Source organism: Lissotriton helveticus, chromosome 3_1 (genome assembly GCF_964261635.1).
Source record: "Lissotriton helveticus chromosome 3_1, aLisHel1.1, whole genome shotgun sequence".
Classification (NCBI taxonomy): Eukaryota; Metazoa; Chordata; class Amphibia; order Caudata; family Salamandridae; genus Lissotriton; species Lissotriton helveticus.
Genome location: NC_136061.1, coordinates 1,928,990,382 through 1,929,015,169, shown reverse-complemented (window position 1 = coordinate 1,929,015,169; position 24,788 = coordinate 1,928,990,382). Strand labels below are relative to the sequence as shown.

The 24,788-nt window shown below is 43.0% G+C and overlaps 1 protein-coding gene across 3 annotated transcripts in view; it reads right to left on the bottom strand.

The window, feature by feature from the left end:
- The window catches only part of GOLM2 (golgi membrane protein 2), a 416,514-nt gene that overhangs the window by 185,574 nt on the left and 206,152 nt on the right, over window positions 1-24,788 (bottom strand). For all 3 annotated transcript variants that reach the window (XM_078682961.1, XM_078682960.1, XM_078682959.1), the window contains exon 7: window positions 12,997-13,080. In XM_078682961.1, coding sequence (XP_078539087.1) covers window positions 12,997-13,080 — 84 coding nt within the window. The remainder of the gene's footprint in view (window positions 1-12,996; window positions 13,081-24,788) is intronic.

The window sequence follows — 24,788 nt, the reverse complement described above, 5'->3', positions numbered from 1 at the left end:
GTGAGGGTGCCTCTGCATGAGCAGGACACCCCTACAAACCCCGGGGCCAATTCTCCAGGCTTTGTAAGTGCAGTCAGCCATTTTGATACATATAGTGACCATGCTTCATTACGCAATGGCTAACTATATAATCAGCTGTGCTGGACCTGGCCATGTGTGGTATCAAACATGTTGGAATCATAACCCAACAACGTTACCGGTGTTGGAGGTATAATTCCATGCACTTGGGGGCTCCTCTAAGAAGCCCCCAGTACACTAGTGCTGCTAGTACTGCTGCCGACCCAAGACACGATTCTGCCTCCATGCTGCTGAGCTTGAGTAGGGGAAGGTAGAACAATAGGTTTCCTGTCACAGGGAGGGGTGACCACCACCCCAACAGGACTTATTATATTGGGCTGTGGTGGGGGCCCTTGCAAGCGCCATCAGATTGCTGTGAAGGGCACATTTGGTGCCCTCCTTGCATACTCTAGTTAGAACCAGTTCTAGGAGCCCTTGGCTCCCAGACTGGCACGAAACTGGACAAAGGACAAGGGAGTATCCTCCCCTCTGTCCAGCTCCTCCTCTGGGAGGGACCCCTAAGTCGTCCTCACCCCGTTCTTAGGGTATAAAAGAGCTTACCTGTGGGTGGGTCCTCAGATTCGTCATGGGAGAAGACTCATGCTTGAAACTACGTCACTCTTCGACCGTCTAGACACTTGGACTTTGCTGGACTTCACCTGGGTCCGAGACTGCATCAAGGAAGACTCCTGGTGTTCCGGGTCTCGATGTTGTTCTTCAAGTCTTCTTTGTTGCATAGGTCTGTGCTTCTTCCAGGATATTCAACAGACCTGTGGGCATCAAGGACACCCGAAGCTATCTCCCTTGACTGAATGAGTCACTCCCCTGCATCTGCTGGCACTACAACAAAACGGACTGGTCTGCTGCTACTGACGTCCTACAGAGTTTTAAAGACTCAGAAAACCCTGGTGGTGGGTCTGCAACTCTCCCGGGGCCTGACCTATTCTCTATACAATTTTGAGGCCAGTATCCCTCGTCGGAACCACTGGGACCGAACCCCTGTGCTCCACTGTTGCCAAGGCTTGTTGGATCTGCACTCCAGAGATCTTTGGGCTACAAGAAGCTCCAGTCTCCAGCATCTTTTACTGCTAAAATCAGCATCCTTATTGCGTTCTCTGCACCGTGCCCTTCCTCTTTGGTGAGCTCCCCTAGCTCTTCTTGCGACTCCTGTTCCTCTGGCCTGTTGGTCCTCTCGAGGGTCTTGTCTTGCTTCAGTGGGTTCAACTGCTTGCTTAGCACCTCCCCTGACTCTGCTGCACTTGGCGAGTCCCTTGGACCTTTCTTGTCCCATCGTTGCTCCTTCATCGTTTTCCATGCCTGTTGCTTCTGCCACGGCTTGTTGGTGCTCCCGCCAGACACAGACTCCCTGGTTCTCAACTTACGACGTGGGACAGCTTGTGAACGGCTCTTCCTCAGCATCACCTGGTCCTCACAGCTGATCATCTAACCTGCATTTTTTTCCATCGGTGGGCATTGCTCTTCCAGGCCTCCTCGTCACCCCTGAGTGGCATAGACTGTCTCCTCTGCTTGCAGGATGTTCTTGTAGAGAATCCACCTATGGATTTCAGTGGACTCTTGAACAGTCTTCACCATCGGCATCTTCCCTGAATGTCCCCCATTTTGGTCTACAGCGGTTTCCAACGTCGATTTGCACCTATGCACCAGGCTTCCCTGGTTTAGGTATCCTCGTTCCTGGAGTATCCAAAGGAGCGGTGACTCTCCAACCTTCTGTTCACAACAGGGTTTCTTCAGGGTTCACCGGGAAGGGTCCTCCTTTTTTCAAAACTGCAACCCTGACTTTACCTTTGACTTCTATTGAGTATGTAGCAGTGTTTCCACCCTGCACACAGCCTCCGTGGTGTTCTTGGGTACTTACATTAGGTGGTTCCTTGGGGCCCTAGGTCTTCTGAATCTCCTGGTCCAATTCCCAACTTCGGTCGCAGTTCGCAATCCACTTTCTTAGTATATGGTTTGATCTCCCCCTGGAGACAGCTGTGTATTGTGCTTACTTATTTGTTCACAATTAAAGTATTGTCTTTATTTGTGCTGATATCTCCAGGTAGGAGATGTACCAATGTGTTAGTGAGTGTAGTGTAATAAACAGAGATTTTTTTATGACTACACTGTGTGGTTCTCTTTTGTTTAATCTACACTACCTGATTTGATCTGGTAAACCAAGCAGCATAACACTCCTTCTGGACTAAGCCTAAAGGCTGCTTTCCACAGCTGCCAATTAGAGAGCTTTCTAAGGTTGTCTAAGACCAGTAAGAGCAACATAAGGTTTGTGTGGATTAGTGCAAGGTGCTTTACTTAAATAAGTGTGCACCATATACTAAGCCAGCATCCTACATTGTTGTCATGAGTGGTCATCTAATTACACTCCTTAAGTGAGTAGTTTAATTGAAGTGATGTTTTATGAATTGAAAATAACATATCTAGATATAAGTTTAATGCACATAATTTGAATGCATGTTAGCTATGTGGGTAAAGTTGGGTATGGCTGCATATTGGTGAACCCCAAAACAGGAGTGAAGTTAGTGCCACTTAGAGACTGTTTACATATAAATGTAACAATGATACATTATAAACTGTGTTATTATATTGGAAAACACTTTTTTTAAATCATTTTATTTCATATGTTGACTATATGCTTATGATCAGGCAATAAAAAGGAATGGACACTTGATAATTGTAGTGTTTGTATATTTATATGCAGGTGCCAATGATATAGTGACACAAGAAAGATACAGTTGTTGTCTTAAAGAAGTTGGTTTGAATCGGTTGGATACCACCGAAAAGTATCGATGCATATTAGAAGCTAAATGTGTGGAACATGCCGAAAACTAGATTATTTGCACAAACTAGCAGATGAATTAATGTCAAAGTATATTGTCTTGTTTGTTCTTTCTTGTTTATTTGTGGGTTGTTTCGAGAATGTGTATTTTTAACTATAGTGAAACAGTTTAATAATGTTTTCAGGAATATATGTTTTTATTTTTCCTATGAAATGTATTTTATACATATGAAAAACGAGATTATATTCGATGTGTATAGATTTTTGTAACAATATTTTTTATATTAAATATTTGATATAGTCAGCAATCGTGTTGCACAATATTTGACTGTGGGAATTTTTTGTTTGAGTTGGGACTAACTTTGAGACCATGTGCTATTTTACACTTCAGTGAATGTGATCTGTGGTGATGCTTGACCCCAAAGGGAGTACTTTTTGATTTTATAGTCAAACAGCCTAGAGTCATCAAAGGGTACTTAAGGGGTGCCTGCATGTCCCCAAAGAAACCAGTGGCGTGTATCGAAGTGTGAGAACAAGTGACCACGCTAGTGCTCATGTTCAGGCCTGCAAGATATGTATTGCTACATCCTGGTTGTTTTAGCAAAGTATTTAGAAACTCCTCGGAGTTGTAGGGGGTAGTTGGCAAGATCTTTCTCACCATGTCCCGGAAAGCACATTCAAAGAGTGTAAAGCCAAGCTGACAGAGGAGAAAAAAAACGTCTGCTAAGCTCATCAATGTGTTTACATTCTTGATCAGGAACAGCAGTGGGAAAGTAATTTAGGTTTATTTTGCTGGCTGAGGCCTACACTATAAGAAGCGATAAGAGTCAAATAGGCTGGGTCACCAGAACAGGTCTCTGTCCCCTAGCTATCCAGCAACTTACTGGCAGCACAAAGTAAGGCTTCGCCCACCCCAGAGCCGGAGTTACTGTTAGGGCTTCATTGAAGGGCAATACAAGCTCAGAAGATCAAGGGCCAGGTTGCAAAATTGCAGACCGAACATTAGCCTTAACATAACATCGTTCTCCGACAATGAAAAGATTATTTCTCATTGGAAGGTACATTCAACATTTCTGTGTGAAAATCGTTTAGTATAAACGTCTTTAAGTTTCCAAACATAACCAGAATCGTTCTTACAACTCCACAAACTCAAAACAGACATAACATTTACACAATAAAATATACAAGACAGAAACAATATATACGAATTCTGATAAAAATTATAAGCATTTTTTCATCTCACTTTATGTCCCAGGATTAACACAAAGATGAAAACGGAAATCCTTTTCTATTCTTTGTTGGATGTCCATGGAACTATTCAGCCCATAACCCACCCTCAGGTAGTTCAGTCCATTGTAGTAGTGTGAAGAACGACGACAAGTTATGCTTTCATGTTTTTCGCCTTGCAGAAAAAACTTTTGAGGCAATTACCTTTCCAGATTCTGGGAGGTTGACACATTTCAGCCACATAGATAATGGCCTCGTTAGGACATAGAAAGACAAGGAACCTACCAAAGAGCTTAGATCAAAAGACAGGTGGAGATGGGAGCTCTGTTATTAGCGAACTATCAACCCTTTCGGAACTGAGATAGCACGTTAGTCTCCTAGCGCTATTTTAAGTGAACACAGAGAGACAGGTTGTTTCGAGGTCTTATTTTTTCCGATTTTCTTAAAATAATGAAGTCAAGCTGTTGATTTTTTTTTCTTGTTTAAAAAAAAAAATGTTTTTGCTGTATATGTTGATCCAGAGACCAATAGTCTGAGAAAAGTAAATGTTTCAACAGAACTAAATAGGCTAACACGTGTTTTACGACCTTAATTCAATCAGATTTGTCTCTTGTTCAGGGCCTATGTTACTAATAAATAGCAAACCAACAATGTCAAACCCTAACAAATCATAAAAGAAAATTACAGATAACAAGAAAATGACAAGAAATAAGCAAATGGCAAAAATATAAGAATATAAAAATCATTTGAAAGTCTTAAACTCCTTCTAAATTAGAAAGGATTACAATTGAAGAAAGCACCAAATGGTGGGAGATCAAGCCTTGCAGCAGTTTATTGGAAGGAAAATGATCCAGAGCAGATTACGCTTACATCTTTACCCTTCCACAGAGGACACAACAGGAGAAATGGGTGAAAGGTGGCAGTCAAAAGGACAGGATACTTCCTTTGAACAGATAGGATCAAGCAGAAGAAATAATCACTAAATTGCAAACAGAAATTAAGGATCTTAAGAAAGATTGAAAATATGAAATATGATGAACTAACCGCTAAAATTTATGAAATCCCGGACAATATCTTAGACAGATAAATGGATGAAACGAGCAATAGAAAAAACGAGTGAAACTAGAGCGAGACACTTGTAAATATTATTCTGAACGCATCTATCCATATGCAAAAATATATGACTTTGTAACTAATACTGGAGTAGGGTCGATTTAATTGGGGTAAGCTGGGGTGAAGTGCGGTAGACCAGGGTGGGGTGGGATTGACTGGAGTGGAGCAGATTATGGGTAGGGTAGACAGGGGTAGGGTAGATTGAGGTAGGGTAGATTGGGGTAGATTTGGGCAGAGTGATGTGGGATATACTAGGGTAGAGTGGAGTACGATATATTGGGGGTAGATTGTGGAGTGGGACAGACTGGGTGGATTATAGTAGGGTAGAATGGAATTGAGTGGGGGTAGGTTGGGGTAGTTTGGAGTGGGGAGGATTGGAGTAGGGTAGCTTGTGGGGGTAGATTAAGTAGGGTAGAGTATGTTTGATTTGACTGGAGTGGGGTAAAGTGGAGTGGCTAGTGGTAGATTAGAGTGAAGTGGTAGATTGGGCAGAGTGGAATGCAATGTGGTAAATTGGGGTAGAGTGGAGCATGGTAGAGTAGAGTGAGGTGGAGTTGGATAGATTGGAGGGGAGTTGAGATTGGAGTGGGGGTAGACTGGAGTGGGTAGATGAGGGTAGAGTAGGGTAGATTAGAGTTGGGTAGATTGGAATAGAGTAGATGAAAGAGGGATGTGGTGGGATGGGGTGGATAGAGTGGGGTAGACTAGGGTAGAGTGGGGTAGACGAAGGTAGAGTGGGGTAGATACAGGTGGAGTGGGGTAGATTGGGGCAGGGTAAATTGGAGTAAGGTAGATCAGAGCTGAGTAGGTTAGATTGGAAAGGGAATGGGGTAGATTTGAGGAGTGTCGCAGATTGGAGTGAAGTGTGGTAGAGTGGCGTAGAGTGGGGTAGACTGAGTGGACTGGAGTTTGGTAGATTGAAGTGAGGTAGATTGTGGTGGAGTGGGTTAGACTGCGGTGGAGTGGGGTAGATTGAAGTGGTGTAGGGTAGATTGAAGTGGAGTGGGGTAGAGTGGAGAGGAGTTGAATAGATTGCAGCGGAGGGGGTACATTGGAGTGGGGTTAAGAAGATTAAAGTGGGTTGAATTGGGGTAGATTGCAGTTGAATGGGGTACACTGGAGTGCAGTGCAATAGAGTGGGATCGATATGAGTGTAGTGGAGTAGATGGGGGAGTGAAGTAGACTTGGATGGGGAGGGTTTGATTGGGTTAGGTTGAGTGGAGACTCTAAAAAAGAACTAGCTACTATTTGGGGCTAAGACCTAACTGAGTTGTTACTATAGATGCTTGATTGGTTCGTGTTAAATCAATCTTTGTGTACGATTCTTTTTTCTACTTTGTTTCTAAGATAGGAAACAATTTACCAGCTGTATTACCAACATAATTTGTATTACTGTGTTTCTTTTAAATAAGAGCTCCTAAGTCTTTTTCGCTCTTTTAGATAAAGGTTTCAAGGTGTCTTTTGAGAGAATTTCTTGGATCGTACTTTCTATGTCCTTCTCATTGTTGGAAGTGCAATTGAAAGGTGGTGATTCTACTCTGGGATTGCTTTCACATCCAGTGGACTGTGCATTTGTGCAACATGTTGTGTTTGGTGCACTTAATGTTGTACTTGATTAAATTTAATCTTGAGAAATTGGATTTGCAATCCCTTATGTGTAGCTTGAATGACTTGCTCCATTGCAGATTGTTGGAACTTATCTTTTTATTATCGCGTCATGCTTTTACCTCTTATACAAAGGAATCTGAAATGATGATTTATCAATAATTGGAGATCATGCACAACTTAATGGCTATAATTCAGCTTAGTTTTTGCCCAGTGACCAAGGCTGTTCAGATCTTCTAATTTGTTGACTACTCCAGAAACATTTAATGCTAATGTTTAGAGCAGAATGATCTTGAATGTATTAAATTGGAAATTTAGAGCTTTAGCAGTTGCATTAAGAGTGTTTTCCCTTTTCCATTGATTTCGGGGGGTGCTCAAATTACTTACCTTAATAAAGTTGGCAGATGTATTAAGCAGGATTTGTTCTTCAACATTACCATTGCTATATGTTGATATGTTGCATAGAGAAGATTGTTCAAAAGCTGCGATTTAGCATGGACGTGTACGCAACAAGTACATTTTGGTGTTATTTGACTTCCAGCTCAATCTCATTGGGTGCGTTGATGCAACTGTGTATATAGGGGTTTGTTTTCACTATGTGTAGATCAGGGTTTATTTTCACTCTTCTGAGGCCTACCACCCGTTGATTCTTCATGAGGGGTTGAATTACTAATCGTATTACAGTCTATATTATTTGCATGCACCCTTTTGAACTATTTTATTAATGGCAAACATGTAAAAAAAGAAAAAGCTTCTAAGATCTTCCTAAATGATAGAAGAGATAACTTCTCCTTGCCATATTGTTTCCTTCTATATTTAACTAACGGATCAACCAGGGTCCTCTGTCGTCACAACCTTAGTTCAGACAACAGTTAGTGTCTGCCACTGAGGTTTTCGGGAGTTGATAGGAAAGAAAAGAAAATTCAGTTACAACCAAAACAGGCATTTGAATGCTGCTTATCACTCTTTTAATGCCCTTTTGGCAATCTGATTTTTAGCACCAATAATAGTAACATTTGCAATTACCGATGTTGGAAATATTCACCCAAGTTGGAGACTTCTCTTCCTCTGCATCTACAATACAGTCTGCAGTTTCATAATGAAGAGGGTGCCCGAGTGTTGTCTCTTCATGTCATAGGTATGGGTCTTTCAGTGTCTTTCTCATGTTTAATATTTGGATGAAACCTCAGGCATGGAAAATCTCTTGGGGTTCCACGGGACAGGGCGCCACTAACCATGGTGGTAGTGGAGGGGCACAAGCACATCGACCACTTCTGCACTGGGTGGGGCAAATCAGACAATGAAAAAATCAGGCCCGAGGCTTGAACACTCGAAGTTCTTCCGGCCCCGACGAGCTTTGCATTGAGCTAAGTGGGTCACCCTGGCCTTTGCAATCTTGCCAAGAAGGGCCTTCGAACTGAACTAAACGAGGAACTCCAAACGCTCCTCCTCCTCCGGCAGCTCAATCTGGCATTCTGCATTAACTAGCTAGGTTGTACCTGTCCTTTATGTGTGAGAGAATTGAGCGTTGTTACTTCTGCTACTGCAACCTGTCTTTTACCTGTCATTTATGTTAGGGAGGTTGGCTGCTGCTATCCTTGGTGTACCTTTATTTTGTTGTGCAGATCAGTATACAACTTTCAAAAACACAAAAGACAAATGATTTGCATTACCAATGCCGGATTAAATGCACAGTGTGAAAGAAATAATTAATCCTCACACAATATGTGATCAACATTTACTTTGGGTTTTATGTAAAAAAACAAGCAGTTTTTGATATGGAATAGTTAACTTTGTAAAGTTATACAATTTAGCAGACAAGTGGTGCCATGTCACGTATAATACCTTCAGCCAATTCTGGCATTTTAGCCACCAGCACTTTGCATGCTGTGGATTTGAGCCAATGATGCAACTGATATAAACAAAAACTACAAACCCCACAATGCAACAAGCTGCTGTCTGAAAAACCAGGAACGGCTGGTGGGAGAATATGTCGTAGTGTCAATTGGCAGAATTGTGAACTGCAAATTAAAATGCAGTCCTTGACTTTCTGCCTTTATTCATACAAGTAATCATGAAACAGCACCGCAGGTGAGAAGACAGACATTATTTCTAATGCAAATGCGAGCGTCTCACAGCTAATGCTCTAAAAGTAAAGCTCCTTGAAAACCAGCATGATAAAGACATTTTTTCAAACAATAAGAGCAAGTGGCACTCCAACGTGTCGCATGAGACAAAGAGAAAGGAAAAACAATCTGCTGACACCCTGCTCCCTGAGCCCATCTTCAGCCTAGACTCAAGGGTGGTGTGATTTAGGTTGAGCCCTTAAAGCACTAATGTCATGCGTCTGCCTGGAACAAGTGCTGAATTTGCTGCCGCGTGATGGCCACCAGTGTCCTGAAAAAACTTGCCATAGTTTCCTTTGGCCACCCCAGCACAAGCACTCCTATGACTGGCTACTAAGTTGGCCACCATGTTCCCCTGAGCAACCACCGTTTCCATATTTAGTAAAGACAAATGGGTCTGGGAAGTCGTATGCGCAGACCAGAACTGTACTATGAAAGGGGTAGCAATCCTGATAAAACAGCAACTCGATGGAACCATAATAGAGAGCGAAACAGATAAGTTGGGCAGATGGGCTATTGCTAACCTACAACAGTATGGTCAAAGATATACCTCGGTGGGATACTACGGGCCCAACGTGGAGGCTATAGACCCTCTAATGGCATCCCCAGACAATATTGTCATTCTCTGACCCAATTATTATGGCCGGAGATTTTAACACCAATAGGTACAGCAATCTGAATAGGTCAAATAGTGGTAGGGCTAAAATGTATCCCAAATGCAGGTATATTTAAAAAACAAGATAAATCACCTAGGGTTCTGTGACATATGGAGGGAGAGATCTGGGAGGGACAGAGGATACACCTTTCATAATAAAAGCTATGGCCACTCAGACTTCATACTAATAGATCAAGGCATTTGTGAAGAAGTCAACGTGGTTAAAAACGTAACAGCCACCTCTCTGACCATGCAGTAGTCATCCTAGACTTGGAACTGACCATCGAGCAAAAATGAAATAGCTGGACACTGGATAGGTCACTATTATTAGACCAAGAGGTTATAGAGTGCTGAAGAATGGAGACTGACAAATTCATGAACATAAATGTTGGCTCAGCTCCATTAAGGCATTTATGAAAAAGGGGATAATTAGTATTTCAGCGCATACAAATTGGAAATATAGGAGAGAGGCTGAGGCCTTAGAGGAGGAATTGTGTCAACTGGGGAGCCCGTCCTTAGCCCAGCAGCAGACACCAGAATACAAAATAGCACTGGAAAAAGTAATTTCGGCAAAGAGACAGTAACTTTCGATAATATTGGAGGCGTGATTTATGCAAGATGGGAGGCAAGCAAGCTCGTACATTGTATGGACGGGAAGAGGGCAGGGAAACTGCTCGCTTGGAAAACTAGAACACATCAGGCTAGGAATGCAGTGCATGAAGTAAAGGATGAGGAGACGGGGTTATCCTCCTCAAATTCTCACAACATTAAAAAGGTCTTTCTTCATTTTTTCCCAGAGTTTTACTCAGAGAATCTGATAGTAACAGAGGAAATGGTGGGGGATTGGTTGGCTGGTGGCACACTTAATAAACTGAGGGAAGATCAGAGAGCGTGAGTAGATCAAGAGATAGGGCACCAAGAGGTCAGGCAGGCAGGCAGCTAACCTAAGTAAGCGCGGGAAAGCAGCCGGTCCAGGCAGTTTTCCTAATGAGTTTCATAGGGCCTTAGGAGAGACAATAATTCCTTTCATGACAATGTTGTTTTGTGAAATATTAGAAAAAGGTGCGCCACTTCCAAATTTGTGGGGAGAGGTTGTAGCTTCCTTAATCTTAAAGCAAGGAAAAAAAAACAACATGTATCACTATTAAATATCGATGGTACATTTTTTACCAACATTCTTGCTAAGAGGCTGAGTCAGATAGTGGGGACTTAGTGCACAGCGATCAGAAAGGTTTTATAAGGGGTAGATTTGTCCACGAATTGACGCATGAGTTTATATGTGCGATTGATCTGGAGACTACTTAAGGGGACCCTCTTGTGGTTTTTACATTAAACGCCACTAAGGCATTTGACAGGGTAAACTGGTCCTATCTGAATGTAGTCCTGAAACTCAACAACTTAGGAGAGAGCTTTCGGAATCCCTCAGTCAAAATCCTTTATTATAAGAGGGGCAAGGAGGGGTTGTCCTCTCTCTCCCTTGCTTTTCACCTTATACACTGAATCACTGGAAAGGAAGCTGAGAGAAAAGAAGACAGCCCCTTTTAAATAGGACATATGGGAGAAAAAGATCTCCATGTATACGAATGATCGGATGATATACACAGTAGACTAACAACTATTGTTATCGTAAGTGGAGAAACTGGTTTTGGACTTTGAAAAAGTAAGATGTAATACTTTGGGATTAGATTTACGCAGGATATAGAGAAGATCACAGAGTCAAATGTTAAAAGCGTGTTAAGGAGGTACATTATCTCCTGTCCAGCTGGTCTCATCGACCATTAAGCGTCTTTGGCAGGATCAATTTAATTAAAAAAATGACCATCTTACCAAGATTTACCTTCCTCTTTAACTCCATCCCAATGTATTTTAAAAATAATGGTAAGGGAGATTTCAGGGCACCATTAGCTCATTTATCTTAGAGTCAAAAGGCCCGCGTATCTCAAGGAAGAGGCTTTGAATAAGACGGGAAAAGGAAGGAATTGCACTGTAGGCTTTCAGGTATAAGTTTGGGCTTTTCAGCTGAAGAACTTTAAGTGCTTTTGTAAGGAAACGGTGGCAATGAGGAGCCCATTCCAAGTTAAGTTGAAGGATGTTAGAGGGGGAAAACCTCACTTCGTGTAAAGTAAGGCTGATAGGGCTACAAGCAACGGCCTGTCTCTGGCACAGATACAAAGGGCAACAAAGCTAGCATACGAAGGCAGATAAGCATCAGTCTGGGAGTCCACCAGTACACCTGATTGTCTGACTGATAGACTGGAAATCCCCATCAGAGAGACAGATACAATTTTGGGGGCAGTTATTCCACGATGGGGAGCCAATTCCTGGTCAGGATATACAAAGGGTAACCCAGAGTAAAATCACAGCTTTCTAGCTTCAGCAGCTAAAAAGATGGGCTTGTAACTAAAGAGCCAAGGAAGGGTACTCGATAGAGCTTGAAGAGCAGCTACAGAAAGGAAAAAAACAGAGGTTTCATGTAGGTATTGGAAAAACCATCATATTATGGACGGGGATTTCGCACTTCTATAGAATCTATGGGAAAGAAGCTTGCTGAAGCTCCAGACTCAAGATTGTTGGCGAGTATCTATGCGCTTACTTTACTCTACAGTTAAACCTGCATTCCTGAGAAGGAATCATCTCTTTTCTCTTCATAAAGCTTTTTGGTCCCTAAATAAGCTTTCTAAACTGTGGAAAATGACCCCATTATGCTGCATGAAGTGTGGCCTGAAAATATTTGCTGACATCCATCTCTTCACAGAGTGCCCAGGGATTCAACAGTTCTAGGAGGATGTAAGCAGGAACTTTAGTTAGACGCTCTAGTTGGAAAGTAAGGTAAGCCTTGGATTAATATTTTTTGGGAAAGTGGAAGAACCTGTGCAATTGAACAAAAGGAGTACCAAGTTGGTGTTCTATTTGATTCCGCTGTCGAAGAGGGAGATTTGTAGGATGTGGGTATCAAAATTCTATTATTATTGCGGAGTTGCTAAATTCAGTTCTATATACTTTGAAAATGGATACCGTCCCTGAGTTTCTAAGAGGATCACAAGTTTAGGGTCGGTTGGTTACATGGTTGGAGGAGATTGTGGCAGAAAGGTAAAGCGCAAGGTCCCATGATTAAACCAGACCTCAAACATGTAAATACAGCTAGTCCAGTTAAGTTTTGAAAAGGTTGAAAAGGTTGAGAACATCTTCCCAGGCTCGTAAGCCTAGGGCCCCTGACGGACAAACAGGGCGATATCATGGAGGCCGTAGGTTTATGGTCGAAAGTGAGACGGGGAATGAGGTAAAAAAAAAATAATACTCATAGGTGCATCACAAATCACAGAACTCACTAACTGAAAATTGACAACAAATGGATTCAGAACCCAGGGTTAAGAAAAAGAACTTTAAATAAACAAGTTTTAAGAATTAGAGATCTATACCTGGCACAGGTTTAGAATCCTGTGGATGGACACTGGAAGTATTCAAAACCACCTCCGAAGCTAAATGCAAAGGCTTCTTTAAGGCTTAAAAAAAGGAAAAAAGGAAACAATTATTTACGTTAATTGTGAACACCTTTCTGTGAAGTTGCATTGCAATAAACACGGTGCAAGGATACTGTATTTAGCATCTCATTGCGGATATCCCTTCTAATGATGCCTTAATGAACTTCATCCAGTTCCATACTATCCAGCATATGCCTCTTCCATTACACATCACCACAGCCACATTTTGGAAGTACCATCCGCCTGCTGAAAACCACGATTCTAAATGGCAAGACCAGAAGCATGCCTTATGTTTTCAAATTCTTTAGTACTAATAGTAGTATTCACAAATTGAAAAAAACAGGCATGGGGTCAAATTTCCCAAAAATCAAAAAGCAGCAAAAAAAAAACCAACTAAATGTCACTTGAATTCTTAATATCAAATGCAAAGTCCTACCCACAAAACACAATCGCCTGGCTACTGCATCTATTTCTCTTTTTTTGGTTGCTGATGGCAGAAGTGGAGGATGAAAAGGTTACTTACTTTTAGTCTTCGTTCTGCATCATAGGAATCTTTATTGATAGTCCTACACTTTTGAATGATCTCTCGCTGTCTGCGTGGGACATGAAGCTTAGATATGTTGTTCATCTACAATAACACACGGTTTGAGCAAACCATTTGTCCACATAATTAATGATAGCACCCTGTAGCAGTCTATCAAGAGTGGAATTTTTTCTGAAAAATCAGCAAGTAAATCCTAATAAATTGTATTACTACATTTCAACAACTTAGACAAAAATGCAGGTTAAAATGTGAGAAAAAATGTAACTTGATATACTTCTAATGTAAAACAGTCCTGTGCGTTTAAGAACTCCAGACTGGTCCTCCCCATGATGATGCCTTGTTCTGGCAGTTTGCCTCACTCACCCAGTTCTCTTTTAGGGAAATATTCTGATTATCTGACTTTCCAATGACCAACTCTATAAAGCCAGGGAAGTGGTTGAGTTGTTTATGACCGCAAGGAAAATTCGTACGATGCAGAAATAGGACTGTAATTATGTAACCTTTTCTTCTGCATCATAGAGTCTCCAATGATTGTCATAAACGTCTGACTAGAGTAGCCATTTCCCATAACTCACTAGTGGATGTTGAGCAAAAGGAAATAATTAAATAATGTAATAAATAATTGCTGCTTAAATGTGTCCTAACGGTTGTACTTTTGCCTCCATTGGTCTTTTAGGCATTATGTGATCTCATATGTAATCGTGTATTTGGGACAACATAAATATGACTGATAGATCTCAAGCTGATTTTTGGTGGGCCACTAAAGTCCTGGTCTATTTATAGGTACAATTCACAATGATTAGTCCTATTCGTGCTCCAGTGCTGACCAATGCCCCTCAGTCCAGTTTTAAAGCAAATACTTGCAAACACTCCCAAGCAACACTCCGGGTAAAAACTGTATTTGAAGATACTGTTTTTTTTCTTCACAAAGCTATTTAACTATATGCAATCATACACAAATATGACATGTGCCACTGGTATATGACCGTCACACAAATTGAAACTATGGATGTGGCCTAATGGCCAGATCTGCTGACTTTGTGCCTGGATAACTAGGTTCAAGCCATGTGTCGGCTCAATATCCTTTGATTTTGAGAAAATCACGTAATATCCCGTGCTTATGACAAAATGAATGTGAACTTGTGTCATGCAATCTGGTGCTCGTGTAAAGTACTCCAATGTCCTTGGAACTTGGTTGTGCTATATAAACATATACATAGGGGAGAGGATGTAGCCTTAAGGCTAGAGCGGTCGATGTTGAAGCTGGGGAACCGGGTTTGAGTCTCGGCAACGACGCTCAACATCCTGTGATTCTGGGCAAATCACTTAATCTCCCCGTACCTAACAAAAATGAATGTGTCCTCATGTAACCGAACTGGTGCTCATCTAAAGTGCTCTGATACCGATATCTTCAGGTCTAGTTCGCGCTATGTAAAACTCTAAAATAAAATAAAAGATTACATAAAATAAAAAAAATATATATATACACACGCACACACACACACATTACGTAGTGGCGGTCACCATGAAGTAGGTATAGTTAGGTCTGCTTTTCCATGAATGGAGCGTTTTTGTTTTGCTCCATGTGAAGTTTGACCAATCTTCACAAAACTTTCCCAAAACAAAGTCCATTCATCTTTGCCCGTTCCTGGAATGTGTTGGGGTGATCCGTCAAGTGGGGGCAGAGAAAAAAGTGGGGTCCCAAAATGTAAAATCCCCATGCATTTTCCATAGACTTCTTCAGACAAGGCTATAGCACAACATTTTCACCAAATTCGGCAGGAAGCTAGATCTTGGTTCACAGATTGTGCTTTTTATGATTTGATGTAAATCCGTTCAGTAGTTTTTAAGAACCTAAGGGTAAAAAAATATAGATAACTGGACAGTTAGGCCCGCAAGAATCTCGAAAGACTCTCAGAGAAGCGCAAGTTTAAAACTGGAGCGTTCCGATTGGTCCAAGGAGCTTAATTTTCCTTCACCACCTTGCTCTTGCAGACGTCCTACTCTTTGATTGGCTGCCAGCAACATTAGGTGTGTGCGCTTTCCCACAAAAATAATAACGCCGGGCCCCAGGGCCTCAACAGGCTTGGGGAAGAGGGCTGAAGGGGCCCATAATGGCTTAGGGAGGGTGGCTGCTTCGCACCCCCTTTATTATTATTTTTTTTCGAAATGGCCTTGGGGGATGGAGTAGCCAAGGTCTAACAGGACTTGAGGCCGGGGGCCACACCCCCCCTCTCTTTTAATTAGAAGACATAAAACAAATGTCCTTGCGGGAAGGGGGCCTCCAGGGCAAGGCCCTATGGCAATCCCCACCCCAGAGTGGGGTTTGCTGAATAGGGGTTGTTGGCATCAGTGAGGTCATTTGAGGTGTCATCTGTGATGTAATACATTATGTCCAAACTTCATGAGTAGTGTCATATATGAGGTCATAAGCAGTGCATTACTGGGAGCAATTTATAGTTAGTGCTGCTAACTATAACTGGTAAATTTCTGGTTTTGTTTTTAGTTCTAAATGTTAATTTTATCACTGGCATATTCACCTAACTATAAGGTTACTTTAACTATTGTTTTTTTCAGTGAAAAATATATATTTGTTCACAATGCCGTACCATCCATCCGAAACAGGCTGCAGCACGCTCTGATTCACAAGACATATATATTTTTTTATTGTGGCAGGCTCAGGTCACGCATTTTGGCCTTTCTCACCACAAAACCATATATATCATATATATATATATATTATATATATATATATATATATATATATATATATATATATATATATATATATATTCAAGTTCGCCAATCCTCAGGCCTCTCTGTGACGGCGGGCTCAAGCGGGGGAGCAACCCCCCTAAAATCAGCAAGGAATGCTCCTCGTTTCCAAAAAAGCACAGCTTCAGCCCAAATCCTTTCAGCGTGATTATTTATTTAACAAAATATTGTCAAAAACACCACACAAATATATATATATATATATATATATATATATATATATATATATATATATATATATATATATATATAGTGAAAAAAAACAAAGTAATGCTTATAGATAGGTGAAAATGTCAGTTACAATTTTAAACTCTAAAAGCCATTGAAATCCACCAGTTATAGTTAACTGAATTAAATATAATACACACCCCCTCCATGCAGTGTTGTTGTCAATGATTTTGATGATTGGGAGAGGAGTTGGCCTAACGGCTAGGGCGCACGACCTCGGACCTGGGGATCTGGGTTCTCGGTAACGACGCCAAAACCTCCTATGATTCTGGGCAAATCACTTAATCTCCCCGTGCCTAAAATGAATGTGTGTCCGTCTTCATGTAACGTAACTGGTGCTTTGTAAAGCGCTCTGATACCTGATTCGTTTCGGGTCTAGTTCGCGCTACATAAAACTCTGTAAAAAAAAAATGATTCATTTTGAATGTCATAAATGACGTTAGAAATTATGTGACAGAACATGTTCTGACTGATGTAATACGTGAGGTTATGATCAGTGCATTGCAAGGATGCATGTTTTAGTTACTTCAGTTAACTATCACTTATGAATTTAAAATGTTGTTTTAGCTGAAATTTTCACCTAACTATTACGTCACTTTAAACTTTGAATTTCTGAGTTTTTGTTTAAGGTAAAAAAAATATATGATTGCCATACCTAACTTTAACGTAACATTAACCTTTGTTTTTTTCTATGACTCTCTAGGATTTATTATGTAAAGAAGTATTTTATTGCCATACCCCACTATGTCTGCCCAGGCACCAACCCCCTTGAGGATGGCCATCGGAGTTTGGTGCAGGGCCTGGCCGGGGGAGGAAGGGGGAAGATTTGTGAAACACCACTAAAGTCATTGGCAAAACAAAACAAGCCATTACTTGTAAAAACCTGGTCCTAACTACAACTACAAAGTGGTGACCATCACTGTATAATAATCCAAAATGCACCACTGAGCCTTGTTTTAACACAAAATGGATGTGAGCATTAGGTACAGACACCAACATTTTTCAGAAGCTGCGTGATTTTAGTGACCGGATGCCACAGGCTAGCACCCCACTGTGTACATTTGTAGGAAAGTGTACCTTTTTGTTATAGTCACCCTCACTTTTTGACACTGGTACTGATGCTTTTCGACTGATATGCACTGTGCCCCTGCTAACCAGGCCACAGTGCCAGTGCTCATTCCATTTGGCACCAGGCGAGAAATTAGATATGCAAGAAGGTGTGCTGCACCCCCAGGCTAGTCACATACCCAAGGTCCCATTTTTTCACCTTTTAATTGTTTTTCTGTCACTCTTACACCTTGATTCACCTCACCAGTTTGTGGTTGTTTACTTTCTATGTTGCAAAGTGAGAAATCTGTTTTTCTATAATTCTTTCGGCACATTTGGTACATATAACTTATTGTGATCTTCCCCACTTAGACACTGTTGCACTACTTTAAACCTCTGTTTTTTTTTTCTTTCGGTGATTTTTTATCTACATTTACATGCACAGCACATGTCTTGAACATCCCACGTTGGATTTACTTCAGACCTTGTAATAAGTTTCTTATTGTGTAAGTACTGTAAACATATATCCCATGGGTAATCAACATCAGACATGCATTTATTGTACCTTTAAATAATTATTTATGTATGGCATTTTCTAAATTGTGTTTTCAGATGTTTTATGGAACCACAAACTTTATTTCATATAGACAAATTGAAAGGGAGCATTATCATTTGTGCATTCTGCGAATAGTGCATTGGTATGATACCAATTCATCTGTTGCTATGGTGCGTACCTCTTGGGCTATAATCAAACAATTGGTTCCTATTGTGTTTATCTCATTGGTGATTGCCAAGCCTTCACTATTAATAGTTTGGGACCTTTTGATAAATATTTTAAGTGTTACCAGAAACCAATTTCTTGCTTTACTTTTTCCTTAAATTATTTTCTTTCTTCATTCTTTCTTGTCATTTTTCACAATTAATGTACATTGTATTTAATTATTGGATATGGGCTCTGATGAAATGTCTTGTGTCGTGAAACATATGTTGGCCTATGGTGTTCATTTAATATTGAAAAAATAAAACTATTTTTGAAGCCTTCCGTTACTTATTTATGTATACTTTTTGAACCATCATGAAGACCTCAAAACCCAGACTCTTTTTTTGCCCTTACAATATATGCTTTGACTACTTCATTTGAGTTGTACTTTTTCTATGACTTTTTTTGTTTAATTTTTTTTGACAGAAGTGAGGAAGCTTCCTCCCTTGTAACTCCCTTAACATTTTTTGCTGTTTTTTTTAATGTTTTGGAAAGGTGTGGAGGAATCATCTCAATGTGAAGGTAGTATCCCTAAGATAGAATGCTTAATACCCACTTGATCTTCATGATGGAGTAACATTCTTCCAGATAAAAATACACTGCTCCCCCTACTAGAGTGGGAAACAATGGGGGGAGGGAAGGGGGATAGGTGTGAAAAGTTGTCACTATTTCCCTAATGAGTGTCTTACTCTTTGAGGAGAGAGCGATTTTGGGGTAATGATCTTTGAACAATTTCTGCCTTTTTTGATATATTTTTGCCCTTGTTGTTTTTGATTATAGGGTTAATAAGGCCATTGAGGAGATGGAAGCCTCCTTTGGTATGGTCTCTTGTCCCTGCTTGAATTGTTTGAAGAATTTGCATGCAATATGTCAGGTTCATTTTTCACATCTTTGTGCGTCTCGTAATCTGCATGTTGACTGGGGTCAACAAGATAACTGATACTCCTGGCTTGGAGTTTCCCAGTCGATTATTCAGTTTTGATGCACCTTTTGATAGGACATCATGAAACGTGTTGATGTAACCCACTGGGTATTTCAGTTTCTGTGAAGGGAAAACATGATTTTGACAGAGTTCTGTGAATGTTTTTCTCAGGGGAATGTCTTGTTAGCATTAGACTCTGTGGAGACAGAGGTTGTCTTTGAAATCATTCTTAGTAGAGATCAATTTAAAGGTTGAAGCCTTTCTTGAAGAGGGTCTTCAAATGTAAAAACAGACGCTATAGGAATAAAAGGTAAAGGACGAAAGTCCGGTGTTGTAGGAATCCTCATACTCTCCTGTGTTTTAGCTGACGTTTCAGATGGTTGCCTCCTTCCTGATCAACCTGCAGACTGAGATATACTTGCCAATGGAGCTCCAACAAATGACTGGATCGTAGAAAGTGAAAAACACTCCAGTAACAGTGGAAACGTTGGTGTGTGCATGGAAGAGTGATGGGAACAACTATGATGCCAGGTGATATATTTTGACGCCATTTCCTCGATGTTATAGGTGATTTCGCTGGGGACGGTTGACTGCTTATGTTTTTTTCCAGTGAAGCAGCTCTTCAATGGTAGGACAGAGCTACAGATCACCAATGATGGTTCAATGTTGGTCTGGTTTAGAACATTTAATTATTTAGACATCAACTGTGTCTCCTGACGTGAAAAATATTACTCTCTATCTTGAAGTCTATGATGGGAAGGTGTTGATCACACCTTTCATGGCAATCATGTTGGGGCCAATGCCCCAGACTGCAAACCTTTTGCTGTTGATCTTCAATGATGTTAGGATTGATTAGGTCGATGCATTTTCCCCAAGGATCTCCGTCTAGAGAGGTCCTTTTCAGAGTTAATTTTTTTAGGCAGCTCTTTTGAGAGGTCATGTCTTCCATTCCCCTTCTCTTTTTCCCCTCCACTCCTGTTTTGAAGCATTCCAAGAATTTCGGGCGTGCTTGGACATCTTTTGTGCAGAGAAAGGGTACTTTTTAGACAAAGAAGTTGTGTAATGAGAGAAAAAATCCTTACGCTTTCAAGGTTAGCTTATGCTGCTTGATCAGAAATTTCTAATGACATGAAATGACGTGATTGATGGCACAGCCTCATGCCCTCTCACGGGTGGAAATTCAGGCTGGTAATAGACATGTCTGTCTATGCCATACTGGCAGTCATCAAGCTTATTTGCCCAAAGGAATGCAGACCTGCAAGTCTATGATGGACTTCAATGGACACATATCTCCCATTACAATCTTACAGACTTGGAACAAACTGGATGACTATTGCGTTCTATACATCGCATGAAGGCTTCCTTGGAAAGTAGGCTCTGCCTTTCACAGACAAGTGAAAGTTAAAGCCTGCTTTCCATGGGGAAGACCAGTATGAGTTTTGCCGAGACTGGCAAGGTAAAAAAATCCCAGAAAGCCAGGGTATTCAAAGAAGGATAGATTAGACCACACTGGCATAGATCAACAACACTGATGAGGATTCATGGCACGACCAAGACATGGATTTGGAGACCTATATCTGGTAGGATCCGTCGAGTCAAGTAGAGCAGAATGAAGGAGGAGACTCCTTTCATTGACCCCATTTGATGGAAAGATCAACTGGATGATATGGAACCCACGTTTGAAGCATTCATCCTCCTGCAGGAATTACTTATCCGAAAGCGGCAGAATATGTTGAGAAAAGGTAGAAAACCGCTCTGCAGAAGGTTGGCTGTAACTGTTTATGTATCCTAGGCTGGCAATCAATGGCAAGGACCCCGGAAAAGACCAGAAGATGGTCACTTTTAAGGGCAAGTATTCCAACGACCCAAATTAAGGGCTGGGGTTGTCATGGAGGACTTGCCAGGAATAAAATTTGGACTCGATTGGCCTTTAACAAAGGACTTGCCAGGAATTGAGGGATTTCTAGGAATAATATCTGGACTTGATGGGCCTTTAACAAAGGACAACATTGAATGGTCAGACAGGAAGAGATAAAACCTGTTCTCTGCAAGAGGCCATGCATAAATAAGGATGATGTTACTTACCCTGAAAGCATCTATTATTGGCATGCACTGCTGTAGATTCCAGTGTTGGGTCAGGATGTGAGTAAGCTGTTTTTCTTCGAAGAAGTCATTCGAGTCTCGAGGTAAAGTGGCTCCTCCTTTTGGCGATAATGCGCATGGGTATCGACTTCACTGTTAGATTGTCTTGCCAACTACAACAGCCACGGATGTCTGAGGAGGAGGGTGGGTGCATGAGAATCTACAGAGCTACATGCCAAGAACAGTTGCTTACAGGGTAAGTGCTCCAAAAGTGGTAGCTTGCCTGTGGGTGTTTGGACAAGTATATGTAGCACTGCCTGACCCGCATTAGCTTGTCGGCGTGATAGAACACCCGCACAATAATGTTTAGTGAAAGTGTGTGTAGACCAAGTAGCTGCTTTATATATGTCAGCTATTGTGATGTTGCACAAGAAAGCCATAGAAGTCCCTATTTTACGAGTAGAATGTGCTTTGACGAACAAGTTACTTACTTTCGGTACCACATTATCTGGTAGAGACTATCTAGCTGCAGATTCCTTACCTTTGAATTTCCCAGGCATCAGGCTCGATCTGGAAACTTTTGCTGAGCAATACCTCTTGCGCGCACCGTCCTCTTTAGAGGGATGCCAGGGAGCAAAGAAGGTGGGCAAAGTGACGGATTGACCCCGATGGAATGGAACCTTTAGTAAAAAAGAAGCCCTGGTACAAAGCACCACTTTATCCAGAAAATACATCAGATGCAAGATAATGCCTGCAACTCACTCACCCTCATGGCAGTTGTAATTGCCACTAAAGAAGGGTGTTTTGGGGGGCGTGGCTTACAGCCGAGCATGGCGGCAGCTTAGTGGACGAGCTCCGTGATTAGAGCGGCCTCTCCTCAAATCCGATCATAAATCCGGACTAACGTATACCTCTTTCGGGGTTTACCTGAAACCCGAGACCGGGCGGAATCGAAGGCAGTGACTCCGGTGGTGATCAGGAATCGGGAGATCGAGTAATCCCCGCAGACGTACGTGGCCTACACGGCGTTTCAGATCCGGGGGCTCGAGTGCCAGACCACCCCGACAGGAAGTACAAGGTGCAGGGACTGGCCGGACCGGAAGCACCCGGTCGACGGACGGCAGAGCGGCACCGAGCGGAGCACCAGCCAAAAGAGAAAGACGGACCACGACCGAGCCTCCGGCACACGGCGCAACTGAACTCAGAGGCGGGGGCGTCCTAAACTGCAGCCGGACGGAGGAGACAAGACACTGTGGGTGACACCGCAAGCACGCCGTCAGCATCGCGCTTGAGATCCAGCGAGCACGGCAAGGGCGAGCTTCTGCCACACAGGGCGTCCTCGGCTGGGGACGCGAGGGCCACTTGCGTGCGGGCGAGTCCCACTGGAAGGCAGAGCGGAGCCCGACCCTGACTGCAGCCGCGGGCGTCCCCAGCGCAGCAGTCGATAAGAGTGGAGGGGTCGGCTGGGCGCTCACGGAACGCAAGCCACACGCGGTGGAACCGCGCACCCACGCAGCGGCTCAATGCCGGGGAGAAATGCCAGGAGGACGGGAAAGATGGTCGAGAATCTAACACAGTGAGTCCCCGTCACTCACTGCACGGCGACCCTCGCAACGCACACGGCACACCGCCTGGCGCAAACTCCCCGAGAGGAAAGACAATTGACGCCGTGCTTTGTCTGAATAAGGAAGTGCGCCTGTGGGTGTCCCCTGAGCGGTGCCCCTACACGTGGCCGTGAGTGAGAACGGTCATGCCAGATACTACCGCCTACTGCGCTCTCCGGTGTACGGCGGAATCGGTGTGAAACTGACAGCAGGGGCACCGTTCGGGGGGTACTGGACAGCAAGCTAAATACGCCCACGGGTGACACACGCCACACCGACCGACAAATGGCCAGGAAGGGGTCCAGAGGGGGTGCGGCGCACGCCCGCCTCGAGAAATTTGCGTACAACAAGGGGGCGTCCTCGGCGCCAGAGGGACAGCAACCCGGCCGGAAGTCAGTGGATGGGGCCGGAGAGGGACCGAAGGCAACGCTGGATGATGTTATGCGCACTTTGACACAGGTGCAAACCACAGTGGGCTCCATCTCCACAGAGATCACATTACTGAGAGCGGACCTTCACAAAATTTCGGAAAAGGTGGGCTCGCTGGAAGTGGTCACAAAATCGCTGGTGGAGGATGTGTCGGAGCTGCAGACGGCGATGGAATGTGTCACGGCGGAGAATAGAGCACTAAAAGAAAAGCTGGACGATCAGGAAGGGAGGTCGAGGAGAATCAACATAACAATCCTGGGAGTTCCGGAATCGGAAGGCACGGAAGCGACGGACTTATTCGTCGAAGAACTGATCAAAACTGAACTGAAGCCCAAGGGTTTGTCGGCGTTCTTTTCGGTGGAAAGAGCGCATAGAGTACCGGGGGGCAAGCCACAACAGGGAGCCCCTCCGAGACCCATTCTGGCTCGTATGTTTAACTTTCGTGACAGAGACGCCATCTTACAGGCAGCCCGTAGAGCCCCTCCAATCAAGATACAAAATGCGACACTTGCCTTCTTTCCGGATTATACAGCGGAGGTCGCACGTCGCAGGAGAACGTTCCTGGATGTCAAAAGAGAACTGAGGTCCCGAGACATTCCATACTCTATGATCTTCCCGGCCAGACTGCGGATAGTAGCGGAAAACAAGACTTGGTTCTTTGACACCCCTGAGATGGCGCGAGAATGGCTTGATGGGTGGAGGCCGGCCGCCCGGCACCATAGAGTGGGCAGGACAAAAGGCGACCGTACCGCGGAGGGTCGCGCGAACTCGCTGACCCCAGACCACACAGGAGGGGACCGTGCATCGGTGTCAGGCAGGGTAGAGGAAGACCCTGGCACGGGACACTGATCACCCGATGGATAAGGGTCAATTGACACATGCGATAACTGCCTGAGAGACTGCCATTGTATATCGGGCAAAGGGCCCCCGAGGAGAGTATGAGAGGCCGCCGATTGTGGGGCATTCCTCACCTTAACGAGCAAGTATTAAGTTCAAGTTAGGGGCTAAGCACTCAGCTAGGTTGGGGGGGTGGGCAGTTATGAGTCCGTTTGGCATGAGGGCAGGGAGGGGGGAAGTTCAAGGGGGGGTGAGTTTAAAAGTTTACACCTCAATACAGGAGGTGCTGTTTGTTGACAATTTGACTCAGAATGAAAGAACACACTGCGAGGTAGCTCTGCACATAGACACTGTAATTTTTCGGTGCATATATGGGGACTCCCTAGTGGCGGACAAGACGGCTCAACCACACATTGAAACATGGCACACGATGTACAGGCTGATGCCCCAGGGTTAGGCCCCCAAATGGTACCAGTGGTTCCACTGCAGCTCATGTCCTGG